The sequence below is a fragment of the Lonchura striata genome, chromosome 27 (assembly GCF_050655825.1).
Source record: "Lonchura striata isolate lonStrDom1 chromosome 27, ASM5065582v1, whole genome shotgun sequence".
Classification (NCBI taxonomy): Eukaryota; Metazoa; Chordata; class Aves; order Passeriformes; family Estrildidae; genus Lonchura; species Lonchura striata.
This window is the reverse complement of record NC_140729.1, coordinates 11,459,165-11,474,610: the sequence shown is the minus strand read 5'-3', so window position 1 is coordinate 11,474,610 and position 15,446 is coordinate 11,459,165. Positions and strand designations below refer to the sequence as shown.

Here is a 15,446-nt window from a genome sequence, read left to right as displayed (position 1 = left end):
CTAGCCTGATTATTTAGGGGGCTGTGTGAGGGGGAGAACGTAACGCAAGGAGGAATTTCTTCCGAAGACCGTCACCTTCTCAGGGATTTTTTCCACCCTGGACGATCCTGAGGCTGTGTTCGGGGGTTCTGGCTCTAATACCCGCATCCTGCCCCAGCACGGCCGCAGTGCCGCAGCCTGGCACGCCGCTCGCCCCGGTGTCCCCGCGGTGCCGCGTGTCCCCGCAGGCCCGGGCGCTGTCCGGGCACGGGGAGTTTAGCCCGGAGCCGGAGGGTGGCACTGCGGCCCCGCGGCAGCGGCGCGGGCAGCGCTGGAGCGCGGCGAGCCCGCGGGGCGCAGCGGGGCGACCGCGGCCACGGCCCGGCTCCGAGAGCCCCAGCCAGTGAGGAAAGGGTCACCCTGCTCGGGGCACAGAGCCGGGACAGCCCGGCAGCCCGGGCAGGTGCGGGTTAACCCGCGGCGGGGCGGGAGCGGGCCGAGCTGGGGCGCGGTGCCTGGGGCTGCTGCCCGTGCCCGCCTTCCCCGACCTCCGGACCTGCCAGGACGCCCTGCCTGGCACAGAGGGTGCCCTGGGCTTCCATCCGCTCCTTTATCCCGCCCCGGGATGCTCCCGGCTCTGCAGCTCGGGGAACTGGCCCTGCCCGGGTCTCCCCTTCCCCTGCCTGCGTAGGGACCGGCAGAGCCCCGGGGACACGGCAGGGACAGCGCTGGCAGGAACTGGGGACAAGGGATGGAGGGACAGGACCCAGGGAATGGCTCCCACTGCCAGAGGGCAGGGATGGGTGGGAGATTGGGAATTGGGAATTGTTGCCTGGGAGGGTGGGCAGGCCTTGGCACAGGGTGCCCATGCCCAGAGCAGCTGTGGTGCCCCTGGAGCCCTGGCAGTGCCGAAGGCAAATTTGGACAGGGCTGGGAGCAGCCTGGGACAGTGGAAAGTGTCCCTGCCATGGCGGGGGTGGGGGGGGGGTGGTTTAAGGTCAGTCCCACTCCAAACCATTCCCTGATTCTGTGATCCTGTGGTGGATCCAGCACCACAAGCCAGGGCACCTCAGATGTCCAAAGCTGGACTAAGCATGGCCCTAATTCCACCCTGGAAACCCAAGGACACGTTTTTCCACCCTGATCAGTGTGGTCAGTACCTCTCGGTGCCCCAAGCTCCCATTCCCATTGGAATTTCCTCGGTTTTGCAGGCAGAACTGTGCCCATGTGCCCCGCTGGGGACCCTTGGTGTCTCCACATCGCACGGGGCAAGAGACACATCCAGGGTTTCCAGACTCACTCCAGGCCTGCTCATGGTCTGGGAGAAGCAAAAATGGACCTGTGCAGCTTGAAAAGTCTCTCTGTGGGTGACAAGGTTGGGCTTGGGGCAGCTGCTGGGAGCCACCAAACATCCCCTGAATTCCCTGCTGTGACCAACAGAGCAAATGGAAAGTCCCCACAGGCACAGCAGGAGGGTGTCCCTGTCCCTGCTGTCCCCACCAGCCAAACCCACTGACCCTGGGATGCACAGGGAATGCTCTGTGGCCCTGGATCATGGCTTTTGTTCTGCTGCTCAGCCCCCACTGGGCTCCTGTTGGATTAAGTCTTTTTCTGAGTTAATTGAGAGGAGTTTTAAAATCTTTTATTCTATTTTCAGTCTCTTGTGAATAGAGGTCAGAAGCTAACTGTCCACAGGCTCCCAGTGCCAGCCACACCTGTAGCCACCCCTGGGAGCTGCTCTGGGCTCTTCCTTCCCTCCTCCTGCACCAGTTTTCCCTGGAGAGCTGAAACAGCTCCGGCTCTGCCTCATTCCCACAGCCTTGCACAGGACAGGAAAATCGTGGAGTCAGAAGCAGAACCAGTCCAAGGACCTTCACTTCCCAGCTCCCTGGTCAGGGCTGCAGGCCTGGCCATGGATGTGCTGATTGTGGAGGGTGCTGGAGGGGACAGGGGTGAGGGGCTGGGCAGGAAGGGGATTCCCATGGCATTCCAGGCTGGCAAAGTCAGGGGCTGCAGCTCCACTGAAGCCACCCAAACACCTGGAAGTTTCTCCAGGGTGTTTTGGGACTGGAAAAGCAGAAATTAATCACAGGAACAGTGGGTTTGGGGAGGTGATGAACCCCTCTGACCAGGCTGAGTGCTGGGGTGGCTGCTCCACCCCCAGCACAGCCCTGAGCACCCCAAAAGGGGTGACCCTGCAAGCTGAGTGCCCCTACACCCTCTCCTCCAGGCCCTGGGGGCACACCGGGCACCCCACGGACCCCAGAAGTGCCTGGGCTTGGCAGAAGAACCCAAAGACCCCATGAGGAAGCACAAAGAGGGGACAACCCCACTCAGGCAAATCCCTGTTTCTGCGTCACCCCGGTTGTGGCTCACGGGGTCCCCGTGGGCAGGACACGCGAGGGACATCCCCATCGGATGCTCCTGGGATGTTCTGGTGCAACAGGGTGCGAGGAGGGGACAAAAAAGTTACAGACACTCCTGGTTTGCCAGCAAGGGGAGGAGCGTGGCCGCTCCTGGGCTCTGAACAATGGGAACGACGCTCCCGGAGAGCCCCGGGCTCGGGCACAGCGCTGGCAGCGGCCTTGGCGCCGGCTGCCCCCCCGCCCTCGCAGTTGTCCCGCTGCTCTTTCCAGCGCCTGTCACTGCCGGGGAGGCGCTGGCCAGGGTCGCTCCCACCTCCCCCGCCGCTCCCCGGTCCCTTCGGCTGCCGAAGCGGGCGCGGAGCCGCCGCGCACCTGGGGCCGATGGGGCCGGAGGGGCCGGAGGGGCCGGAGGAGCCGGAGGAGCCGAGCCGGTGGGGCCGGAGGGGCCGATGGGGCCGGAGGGGCCGGAGGGGCCGGAGGGGCCGGAGGGGCCGGAGGGGCCGATGGGGCCGGAGGAACCGGAGGGGCCGGAGGGGCCGATGGGGCCGGAGGGGCCGGAGGGGCCGATGGGGCCGGAGGAGCCGGAGGAGCCGCGGCCGCCCCGGCCCCGCCGCCAGCCTGACTGGCGCGGCGCGGAGCGAGCGCCGCGGCCGAGACGGGCCGGGCTACCTGAAGGACCCCGCGTGTCCTCAGGTTTCACTCATGACCATCTGACAGCCGCGGCAGCTGCTCTGCCAACTCGCCGAGCCAAAGCCTCCAGGAGTCGAAGGAGAGGGAGGTTCTGGCCCTAAAAAGTCTCTCCTTGGGACTTCACACTCTCCACCCAACAGTGAGTACTGGGGTCAGCCCTGGGCTGCTGCCAGGCCGCCGGGCAGGGCTGCGGGGTCCGGGATGTGCCCGGCTTTGTCGCTGTCACCGTGCCCGGAGCGGTACCGGCAATGTCCCGGGATTTGCGGTCCGAGCGCTGGAGGCGGGCGGGCCCAGGATGGACTCTGCTGGCTCTGGGGGGTGTTCAGGGCTGGAGGCACCTGCTGGACCCCCCTGCATGGAAAACTGTCCGGGACAGGGGACAAAGTCCCCACGAAGGTGCAGGCAGGGCACGGGGAGAGGGTGGCAGCAGCCAGCGGGGCCCTCAGTGGCCGCAGGGCTGTGTCGGGATGAGCGGGGACAGCCAGGGACGTGGCGGGCAGTGGGCTCCCGAGCCACCTTCCCCGTCACAGTGAAGGAGCCACGGGCAGAGCTCACAAGTCGCAAGGCTCTTTTCTCCTGGCTTCTCCTCCTGGAGGTCTAAATATAAACCCCGGCCTGGGCAAGCCAAGGTTGCAGGAAAGGTCTGCGAGTGCTCCCAGTGTCTCCTTTCGGGAGCAGCCCTGTCCCCGCAGAGCCCCCGTGCTCCGTGGGGCGGCAGGGGGGACCCGAGGGCAGAGGGGGCGGTGGGACCCCTGTGCCGTGGGGCAACATCGGGGTGGGGTGGCAGGGAAGGGGAGGCTGTCCCCACACTGGGGCTGTGGGCACACGGGCACAGCAAAAGGGTGCCAGGATGAGCCCAGGGTGGTGTTCAGAGCTGGATCCTCCATGGCAATCAGGCAGTGCCAGGCTGGGGTTCAGCTCGGGGTTTTGGGTGCTGTATCCCCCCTGTGCCAGCTCCCATCACCCGCTGCATGGGCAGGGCCCGCTCTGCACGCCCAGAGCCCTTTTGGGGCTTGTCCAGGGGCAGTCAGCCCCCATTCCCCCTTCCCCCACCCCCCATCCCCCATCCCCCATTCCCCATTCCCCATCCCTGCAGAGGGAAGTTTGCCGAGGAGCAGAAACATTTCCTGCCCTGCCCTCAGGGCACTCACTGATGGAGCTGTCAGGGATCAGCTCGCAGCAGAGGAGGGATGGAACTGCCGCTGCCAGCTAGGGACAACAATTCCACAAAGCCCTGGGGACAGCAGGACATCCCAGTCAGTCCTATTGTCCCGGGGAGACCCTGGATGGGTTGATGCAGCGCTGGAGCTGCCCCCTCTGGTTCTTTCCAGGAAAAATATTGGATTTATAATGGTTTGAGGGGGAAAGAGCATATTTACAGGAAGGGGTTAATGAACACAAAGTCTTGCCTTGACTCTGCTGTGCTAGTATTTAAATAGCGTTTTGTATTTTCTGACATGCACAAAAGGGTCCAGTCCAGTTCAGCATTTTGCCTGGCTCTGTGGAGTCGCTTGGGCAGCTCCAGCTCAGCTCAGGGAAATTTACTGGATTTGGGGTAGGAGAATGAGTGGCCGAGCCATGAGGAGACGCCCAGCACCGTTTCTGTTTGCAGCAGGTTGGATTAATGAGGTGGATTCTGTGCAGGGCAGAAAGGGGAGAAGGTGGTGGAGGCTTTGGGAACTTGTGAGGGGAAAGATCCCAGTTTGGCTCAGGAGAGAGCAGGGAGGATGCTCAGCCTCCGTGCCTGTGCCTGTCCTGCTGTCTCCCTCCTGGGATCCATAAAATCCTGAGAACCTCTCATCTTTGGGTCTCCTTCTCAATTTCCAGGTGGATTTGAATGAGATCCCTCGGGCTGTGGGGCTCAGCTCTGTGACAGCTCCAAGTGCCCCATGCTGGTCCTGCTTTGCAGGTGTCTGCTCCAGGGAATTGGCATCCAGAGGCTGCAAAGGGAAACGGGGCATCTTCCAGCCCTGGGAAGTTGCAGGGCTCCCAGTATTGCCAACCCCATGGGAGCAGCAGGTCTGGGACCTGCTCCTGGTGCTGTGCTGGGGATCCCTGCAGGAGCTGCTGTCTCTCCTGGCATCCCCCAGGGGTGGGGGCATCCCCCCGAGCCTGGGGGACAACAGGTCACTGCAGCCCCACGCCACTCTCCCTTCCCCCTCGCTGTCCCCTCGCTGCCTTTCTGGCACGGCTCAGATCTTTTCCAAGCCTGACACGGGAGCTGCTGGCAGGGAGGAGCTGCAACTCTGGATGACACCCGAGTGCAGGGTGGGCAGTGGGCAAGAGCAGGGTCCCCACTTTAACCCTTCCCTGGCTGCTCAAGCCTCCAGCACTGCCAACTCCCCCCAAAATAACCCCGAGCCGCCACCCAGTTGTGGCGTGTGTGGGTGTCCCCTTTCCAGCAATGCCCTGTCCCGCAGCAGGGACAGCAGGAGTGGGGTTGGGGTGGCATCCCCGGCTCCAGGCAGGAACGGGTCAGTGCGTGGCTGCAGGATGGTGCAACCTCCTATTTCCATCTGTGGCCGGGGAGATCATCCCAGGATTTCACAGCTCCTGGGCTGTGTGTGCCGCCCCCACTGAGCACAGCAGGTACAGCCTCGGGGCACCGAGCCCCAGGAGCTGCAGGGCAGCAGCGATCCGGGAACCGCGGGGCATTCATTCCCACGGGTTTGATGCTGCTGCAGGAGCGGAGGTGCCTCTGCAGAGCTGGATTTTTGGAGCTGATGCCCCTGGAGGAGCCGTGCCCCCTTGGAAGTTCAGCACGGAGGATTTGGCTTTCCAAAGGAAGGCAGAGCCGTGATGGGCTCAGCTGAGCCTCTGAAAGGAGCCGGAGGAGGGAGCAGCTCCGTTTGTGGCAGGTGCAGAGCCCCCGGAGCAGTGCAGAGCCCACGGAAGGTGCTGCTGGAACGGGACACAATTCCAGTGGAACTGTGCATCCATCCTGCTCCACGGAAATCCCCAGTGCCAGCACAGCTGTGGGGTGTCCTTGTCCCGGTGCACACCAGGCTGCAGAGGTTTGGCTGCCAGGAAAAGGCTGGAGAGTGTGGAGGGCTCCTCTCTGCTCAAGACAGGCAAAAGGCAGGGAGCTGCTTTGTTCCCATAGCAGGGAATTCATTCTCCATGGGCTTAAAATCATGAAATCAGGAAATGGTTTGGGTTGGAGAGACCATAAAGCTCATTCCATTCCATGGCAGGGACACCTTCCACTGTCCCAGGCTGCTCCAACTCCATCCAGCCAGGCTGCTCCAGTGGCCTTGGGCACTGCCAGGGATCCAGGGGCAGCTACAGCTGTGCTGGGAATTCCATCACAGTCCCTCCCCATCCTCCCAGGGAGGAATTCCTTCCCAATCTCCCATCCATCCCTGCCCTCTGGCAGTGGGAGGCATTGCCTGTGTCCTGTCCCTCCATCTCTTGTTCCAAGTCCCTCCCCAGCCCTGGGTGACAAGCAGTGGCCTGGCTGAGGGACAGTGGTGGCACGTGAGGAGCAGGAGCTGCTGCTGCAGCATCTCAGTGTCCCTGCTTTGGCTGGGAAAAGGCGTCCAGCAGTGCTGGGCTGACTCTGGAATCATTTCCCGAGGACCTTCCCTCTGGCTGGGCTCGGGCACGTTCCAGGCAGCCCACGGTGACGGATGCACTTGGAAACATCCCACATTCCTGCTGGCACGGTTGGCTTGGGCCAGGCTGCAGGCAGAGCACCAAACCCCACCCAGAGCAGGGCAAAGAGCCGCGGTGGTGACAGGAACCAGCCCTGGGGACGTGTCACTCAACGGAGCCAGCGCTGCCAGAGGGGTCTGAGCCACACGCCCCGCTGAGCGCTCAGAAACCTCTGCAATTCAAAGGGTAATGCTGGAGTGATGAAAAATTTCTTTTTTTTTCCTCACTCCAACTCTTCTGATCCCACCACCATTTTAAAATAGAATGGGAAAAGGCTTGTGGTCAATTAATTTTCTTAATTGTGTTTTTTTCTTGTGAAAATCACCCACCCTCTGCCTTTAAAGCAGCCTAAACCCAGTGAGTTCCCAGAACCACCGTGGTGCTGGAATTCCAGCATCCCACAGCAGCGTCCTAAGAGCCAGTTGTGTGTGAAAGGAAATTCTGGAGACTTCCTGTATCTTTCCAGATGGTTTTTGTAATGCAGTTACAGCACAGAATTAAGGGACCACAATTTCTCCAGGGATGGGAACATCAAACCATAAAATGGCACAGAAAGGAATGTAAATTTGTTTATAAAATGGTTGATTTTGTCTGGCACAATGGATGATGCTTATCCAGAGTCCTGAGAGAAATTCCCATAATCCTGAAAATTCCAAAGGCCTGCCCAGCCCCTGGGAAATCTGCAGGAGCTGAGGTGGATCGCTCCCACCTGCAGGGTGGAGTTCTTCACCCCCTGTTCTACTTGAGGATAAAAAAACCCAAACATTTCACATCAGATTTTTCAATCTTCTGATATTTTTTCCTAAAACTTGTGGGAAATACAGAAGGAACTAAACAAATAAACAGCCCATAGAACTTTTTTCAAGCTGTGGTACCCCTGGGACCACGCCAGGAGGATTTTGTGCAGCCATCAGATTTCCAACACAGCTCCTGTCACCCTGCAGGCTCCTGCTGCCTTGAATGGGTTTTGGAACAAATTTGTGTTTTCCTGGCAGCTTAATCCATGGAATCAGGGGGGTTTTAAAACCTGTTCAATGCATGCAGGGTTGGGGAGGGGGTTTCCTGGACACACAGCAGCTTTGGGAATGGCTCAGGGATCTGATAATCATGGTAGGGGCTGTGTCAGAAGTGACCTTAAAAACTATTTAATCCCACCCCTGCCATGGCAGGGACCCCTCCCACTGTCCCAGGAGCTCCCAGCCCTGTCCAGCCTGGCCTTGGGCACTGCTGGGGATCCAGGGGCACCACAGCTGCTCTGGGCACCTGTGCCAGGGCCTGCCCACCCTGCCAGGGAACAATTCCCAATTCCCAATGTCCCATCCATTCCTGCCCTCTGGCAGTGGGAGCCATTCCCTGTGTCCTGTCCCTCCATCCCTTGTCCCCAGTCCCTCTCCAGCTCTCCTGGAGCCCCTTTGGGGGCTCTGAGCTCTCCCTGGAGCTTCTCCTCTGCAGGTGAGCACCCCCAGCTCTGCCAGCCTGGCTCCGAGGGGTTCCAGCCCTGGAGCAGCTCCGTGGCCTCCTCTGGACTCGTCCCCCTGCTCTGATGTCGGATGGATGCAGAATCCCCACCCTCCCTTTCCTGCTGCCCGGGAGTGCAGCCCGGGGCAGGGCTGGGAGGCAAAGCTGCTCCTGGGGCCGGGATGTGCAGGGGAGGGGGGTCCATGGCAGCGCCGGGGGCATCCCGAGCTCCCAGGCTGGGCTGTGACTCAGCCCCAAACCCTGCGGGAGCCGCCCCAGCCCGGCCGGGATGCTCGGGATGCAGGGAGGGGATTTCCTGCGGGGTGGAAGTGGCACCTGCCTGGTCCTGAGAGGCGCGGAGCAGGTCCTGCATGGCTGTGCTGGGCTGGTTTGGGCTCTCCCAGCCTCTGCCTTTAAAGCAGCCTAAAAAACCCAGCGAGTTTCCAGAACCACCGTGGTGCGTCCCACAGCAGCATTCTAAGAGAAATTTGCATGTGAAAGGAAATTCTGGAGATGTCCTGTATCTTTCCAGATGGTTTTTGTAATGCAGTTACAGCACAGAATTAAGGGACAACAATTTCTCCAGGGATGGAGCATCAAACCCTAAAATGGCACAGAAAGGAATGTAAATTTGTTTATAAAATGGTTGATTTTGTCTGGCACAACGGAGGGTGCTTATCCAGGCTCCCGAGAGAAACTCCCGTAATCCTGAAAATTCCAAAGTTCTGCTCAGCCCCTGGGAAATCCGCAGGAGCTGAGGTGGATCTCTGGTTTCCTGAGGGCTGGGTGCTAACACAGCTCCCGAGGGAGGCCACCCCCTCAGCTTGGCACAGCCTGTGCCCTCCCTGCCCTGGGCACACGAGTCCCTGGTCCCACACTAATCCCTGCTGCAGGGCCCCAGGCCGGCCGGCTGCTCCTGCTGAGTGAAGCTCATTTACACCTGCTCAGGGCCGTTCTGGCTGTTTGCTCTCCTGGGATCCTGTCCCTGCTGGTCTCTGTGGGGTTTTTCCAGAGTGTCCCAAGAGGATGAACCTTGCAGGGCAGGTTTGCAGGTGAACTCCTCTTAGAGCAGCTCAGGGCAGATCCTTGAGCTGTGTTTGAATGGTCAGGACATCCCAGAGCTGTTCCCTGTGTCCACAGGGCTGGCTTCTCTAAAATATCCAGTCTTATTTGCAGAGACATTCTTTAAAGCTTGTTTCTACTTTTATTTCTCTCTCAATAATATCTCTCCTATTCCATGACATTTCTAAGTCAGCATTTTTTATCTCAAAGTTTACATACAGATACATCTTTGTGACCTTTTTATCCAACCTGGAGAATTCTCTACAAATTCGTTTCCCACACCCCCCGGAGCAGCATCCCCCCGGCACACCCCCAGCTGTGCCCATCCTCAGCCACGCAGCCCCATGTGCCTGGGGGGGCTGCATCTCTCTGGCCTGGTTCCCTGGGAAACTCCAGGGCTGCAGGTGCCCCCCAGAGCACCAGAGGCTCCAGGTTCGCAGGTGATCCCCCAGAAAAATAAATTACTTAGGGAGGGAGAAGCTGGACCTGGGTCAGGCAGGTGGGGGGAGATCCCAAGGGCCTGTGTCTCCCAGAGGCAAGAATGTCCTCCCCCTCTCTTCCCCAGCCCATGGGAGGTTATTTTCTGGCCAGAATGAAGTGTCTGGATGAGGTGACTTTTCCAGCAGCCTCAGACAGGACCTGCCCCCCACTGTCCTGTTACACAGAACCCCACACAGCATCCCTGGAGCTCCCAAACCTGCCCTGTTCTTTTGGTGCCTGATTCCTCTGTGTGCCCTCAGCAGTAAAAATATCAGAGGGAACTGAATTTCTCTCCAAGGGTAGCCTGGGCACTCCTGAGCCGGGAGCTGCTCCCAGCTCCCTGCTGGCAAATCCTGGTACAGGACCTGGGGGCTGAGGTGCTCATCCAGGACACGCCGTGGGCAGGGCCCCAGAGCTGCAGCTCACCTGTGTCACCTCACAGCAGCGGGCATGGCCAGGTGATGATTGGCATTGACTCCATGATTCACAGAAGGCTGATCAATCTCTTTATTATTATAGCATTATTAAGAAGCCCATTGCTTTTGGTACACCTGGACATAATTGGTCTTTTAAGTAAAGCACCATCACCACTGGCTAATTAAGAAACCACCTTTTGGTAAACAAATCTCCATAACACATTCCACAGGTTTACAATAATAGGTGCAGAAAGTGAAGATAATAATTATTTATCATTCTTTCCTCTGATCTTCTCACAGCCTTTCCCAGAAAGGCCTGGGAAAGGTCTGTGTCTCTCTGTGGCCACAGAGCTGCTGCCACAGTGTCACAGCAAAAAGGAGTCATTCTTAGCTGAGTGGCCAACATTTAAGAAGCAAATAAATCAGTGCTCTGTAGAGACATTTTAAGTAATTGATTTCCCAGCAGGAAAGATGATGGGGCAGGGATTTTCCTTAATCAGAGACTCTTGGAGGACTCAGGTGCTGGAGAGCTGGGCCAGAGGGGCCTCATGGGTGCTTTGTGCCAGACCTGTCCCTGGGCCTGGACTGCCTTTACCTGTGGAGGCACGAGGAGTCTGGTCTGGGTTATTCATAGCAGCTGCTAAAAACGGGCCAGGAATGGGCCAGGGGCTGCTCCTCCTGTTCCCATGGCCAGGGGCTGCTCCCAGGGTGACATCCTTCACCCGGGCTGGTGGGACCCGGCCCTGTGCCCCCCTGTGGGGCTGGGCTCACTGGGGACAGAGGGGTGCTGGGCTGAGCCCCAGCAGAGCCTGCGCTTGGCTTTGCTTCCAAGCCTGGGAGGCAAGCAGAGATGCTGGTGGCTTCTCAGCTGTGGTGTGTGGGATCTGGACGTGGGATTAGTCCTGCTCCTGCTCCCTGGGGCTATCCCATCCTCTCTAGGTGGCCCCAAAGGGCTGTGAGCAGCACCAGGAGCTGCAAAAGACCCCGAAAAGCCACAAAGAATTCCCATGCCAGGGGCAACACCCTTTTTGAGCCTCCCCGTGTGATCTCAGGCAGTGCTGCCCTGCCCCGACATCTCCCCCGGCGGCTGCCAGCCCGCTCCTGGTGCTGCCAGGCGCTGCTCCATCGGCCGGGAGCGGCTCGGTGCCTCCAGCCCAGCGGCAGGGGAGGGGACAGGGGCGGAGGAGGGGATGGGGCAAGAGAGGGGACAAGGTCAGGAACAGGGAACAGGGGCAGGAGAGGGGACAGGGGCAGAGGAGGGGATGGGGCAAGAGAGGGGACAGGGGCAGGAGAGGGGATGGGGCAAGAGAGGGGACAGGGGCAGGAGAGGGGATGGGGCAAGAGAGGGGACAAGGGCAGGAACAGGGAACAGGGGCAGGAGAGGGGACAGGGGCAGAGGAAGGGATGGGGCAAGAGAGGGGACAGGGGCAGGAGAGGGGATGGGGCAAGAGAGGGGACAGGGGCAGGGGAGGGGACAGGGGAAAGAGAGGGGATGGGGGAAGGAGAAGGGACCGGGCAGGAGAGGGGATGGGGCAGGAGCAGGGCTGGGGCTGCTCGCGGCGGCTCCCCGGGGCAGGAATGAGCAGAGTCATGGGGCTGCAGAAACCTGAGCCCGGCGCTGATCGCTGGTGGCAGCTGGAGGCAGAGCCACCTCCGGCCGCGGGGACAGCGCCGGGGAGGCACGGCCCGGGCAGCACCCCGGGCACGGAGCGGGGGGCAGCGGCCCGGGCTGGTCCTGGCAGCTCTGCCAGTGCCGGTTTCCAGGGAAACTGAGGCTGCCCCGAGTGACGAGCTCCTCTGGGCCCTCAGAGCTGCCAGAGATGAGGTGGGAAGGTCAAGATGCACCAAGGGAAATAGAGGTTGGATATTAGGAAAAAGGTTTTTACAGAAAGGTGATAAAGTTCTGGGATGGCTGCCTGGGGAGGTGGTGGTCACCATCCCTGGGTGTGTTTAACAAAGCCTGGATGTGGCACTGGGTGCCAGGGTTTGGTTGAGGTACTGGGGCTGGGTTGAACTCGATGATCTTGGAGGTCTCTTCCAACCCAGTGGTTCTGTCATGCTGTGAATTCTGTGATGGGCACTGTGGGTCCTTCTGGAGCATGGGTGGAGCTCCTTCTGATGATCCTGGTGGATCCATTCCCAGATGGAGGTGTTCTGTGATCCCCTGCACCAGTGCATTCCCACTAGGATTTAGGGTGATCAAACCAGCCACAGCCCTTTGCTTCTTGTTTTTTTTTTTGAGCTCCCTGTTATCAAGGGGAAGGTTCCAGAACTGCTCAAGTGGAGCAGGAACTGGGTGTAAGTCCAGAGTAATTCATGAGAAGCAGCACTGGTGGCACCTCTGCCCCCTGCCCAAGCATTGTCCCCTCTCAGAGACACCTGGGACCCAAAGTTCCCTTTTTGTTTGCTTTGATGAGGTCCCACCTCTGGGGTCCATCCCCCCACCCGTGGGGGAACCTGCTCTGGGCTCTGTTCTGCAGCAGCCAGGGCCACAAGCTGGGCTGGGACCAGACTCCACTTTGCAGTGATGGGACTCTGTGCCATTACACAACCCTGCTCAGGAAGGACAGAGCTCTCCCTGAAGCAGATGGAGTCAGAGAATCCTTCAGGATGGGAAAGCCCTCTGAGATCATCAAGCCCAACTGTTCCCCAGCCCTGCCAAGGCCACCACTGTCCCCTGTCCCCAAGTGCCACATCCACTGGGTTTTTAAACCCCTCCAGGGATGGGGACTCCATCCCTGCCCTAGGCAGCCTGTTCCAAAGTCTGGTCAACTTTTCAGTGAAGAAATTTTCCCAACACCCAATTTAAACCTGGCACAGTTATTCCCTCTCCTCCTGTCCCTGTTCCTGGAGCAGAGCCCGACCCCCCGGCTGTCCCCTCCTGGCAGGGGCTGTGCAGAGCCAGAAGGGCCCTGAGCCTCCTTTGCTCCAGGCTGAGCCCCCCACCCCCAGCTCCATTTCCAGTCTCTTTTCCCATCAGGACTGTAAATGTCCAGTTCTCCCTAATCCCAAAGGGCTGAGGGTTTCCAGCTCTCAGCACGGCAGAGCTGGGGCTCTGGGGAATATCGATCCTGAAGGTTTTTTGGGGAAGTTTGTGTTTGCCAGTGGGATGCTTGCTTTGGGAGGGTGAGGCACAGAGGCATCTCTGTCGCAGTGTCCATGAGAAGCAGGGTTGAGTTTTATGGAATGCTGGGCTCCTATCCCATACACTCTGGTGTTATGGGACATTGTCAAGGCACAAGAACTTCTGCGGTGTTGGGGGAACCTCTGCCAGCATCTCCACCTCTCCCAGGGCATGTCAGCCGCTTCCCCCAGGGGCAGCCACTCCTCCACAATTCCCTCTCTGCAACTCTTTTCATGCAGTAGAACATCCTTACCTCTCCTAACCCACCCTGTTCCTTCTGGGAAGTCATCTCTGTAACATCCAAAAGTGCTGTTACTGCTTCACTTTCTGGCACAGGAGAAGCCTGTGACCCTTCCTGGGAGCAGAGCCACTCAGCAGGGCAGGTTCCTCGTGCTTCCCATGGCTGGGAGCTGTGCCAGAGCCACAGCCCTGCAGGACCCAGCTCCTCTGGCTGAGGAACCTCCTGTCTGAGGGATCACAGGCCCCTTGCAGGAGCTGCAGGAGCAAAGCTGTTGATGCTCTGCCAAGGGGAGGCATCTGGAGCAGGGCTGCTGCTTCCAAAGGTGTTTGGTTGTGTTGAAACACCATGTTTGGGCTGTGAAATTGTGTGTGACATTGCCAGATGGTGACAGGGACACCAGGTTGTGACAGGGACACCAGGTGTCCCAGCCTCACAGTGCCTCCTGACCGGAGACGGAATCACAGAATCACAGAATCACAGAATTAATGAGGTTGGAAAAGACCTTTGAGATCTTCAAATCCAATCCATGGCCCAACACCCCCTTGTCACCCCGACCATGGCACTCAGTGCCACATCCAGGCTTTCCTTAAACACCTCCAGGGATGGTGACTCCACCACCTCCCTGGGCAGCCCTTTCCAGTGCCATATCTTTCTGGGAAAATTTTTCTCCTGATGTCCAGCATAAACTTCCTCTGGTGCAGCTTAAGGTTATGTCCCCTTGTCCTGTTGCTGCTCCTGGGAGCAGAGCCCAACTCGTTCCTGGCAGCACCCTCCTGTCAGGGAGTTGTGGAATTGTGTCCCTCTGAGCCTCCTCCAGGCTGATGTTTCCCAGCTCCAGATGGGAATGGGGGTCTGGGAGGAGCAGGAACACCCGGGGTGCTCCGTGATCCACGCGCGATAACCTTCCCTGTGGGCTCAGCATTTCTGCCATAAACGCATTTGGTAAAACCCCCCTGAGATCCAGGCGGCCCCGTGGTGTCCCCGGGTGGATCCCAGCCCCTTGTCCCCGCAGGCTGGGCGCGGCTGGCCCGGCAGCAGAATGAGAGGATGGCCAGCCTGCCGCACATCCCGGGCCCCGAGAACCTGCGCCCCTTCACCCCGGCCTCGCTGGCCGCCATCGAGCAGCGCATGGCCGAGGCCGAGGCGCTCCGGATAAAGCGGCAGCACGTGGAGATGCCTGAGGAAGAGGAGGTCAAGCCCAGCAGTGACCTGGAAGCCGGCAAGAACTTGCCCCTCATCTATGGTGACCCACCCGTGGAGCTCATCGGGACCCCCCTGGAGGACCTGGACCCTTTCTACAAGGACAAGAAGGTGAGGGCCAGAGCTTTGCCCGTGGTAGGCTTGGCCTTAGGTGTAAGTCCCAAGCAAAAGACCCAAGCAGGGACCTCCTGTGCTCTCCACAGTGCTTACCTGAGCTCATCCTGGTGATCCACCACCCCAGACTGCTGTAGTTGCTTCTCTTCCAAAGCAGAAAGCGTCTCCAAGCCTTTGGAGCTCCAAACATGCAGAGATCTCCCCTCCGAGGGCAGCCCTTGGTCCGTGCTGTTTTGGGGGTTGTAGAAGGACTAACCCCCCTCCCCACTTCTCTCCACAGACGTTCATAGTTCTCAACAAGGGCAAGTCCATCTTCCGCTTCTCGGCCACCCCTGCCCTCTACATGCTGGGGCCCTTCAACCCCATCCGCAGAGGAGCCATCAAAGTCCTCATCCATTCATATCCTTGATCTCTGGGATGCTGCTCCATGGCCAGGCCAGACCCCAGTGTTCAGCGTCCAAACTGCCCCAGGAGAGGGACAAGTGAAGGGGCTCATGATGGGGTGGTGTGGAAACCTCCAGGGCCCCAGCACAGCCAGGACCTGCTGTCCAGAGCTTTACTCCAAGGAGCAGGTTCTTGATGGGTTCCCTGGAGGCACCAAAATCTCTCTTCTGGCTGGAGAAGGGAGGAATCAGTTTGGATGGGGAAGGGAAGAAGCCCAA

General features: G+C 59.5%; 1 protein-coding gene across 1 annotated transcript in view; it reads left to right on the top strand.

Moving 5' to 3' along the window:
- The first annotated feature begins 3,018 nt into the window (after positions 1–3,018).
- Positions 3,019–15,446, top strand: part of SCN4A (sodium voltage-gated channel alpha subunit 4) — a 45,011-nt gene continuing 32,583 nt past the window's right edge. The window contains exons 1-3 of the mRNA XM_085562126.1: positions 3,019–3,174; positions 14,483–14,781; positions 15,065–15,185. Coding sequence (XP_085418252.1) covers positions 14,518–14,781; positions 15,065–15,185 — 385 coding nt within the window. The 5' untranslated portion in view covers positions 3,019–3,174; positions 14,483–14,517. The remainder of the gene's footprint in view (positions 3,175–14,482; positions 14,782–15,064; positions 15,186–15,446) is intronic.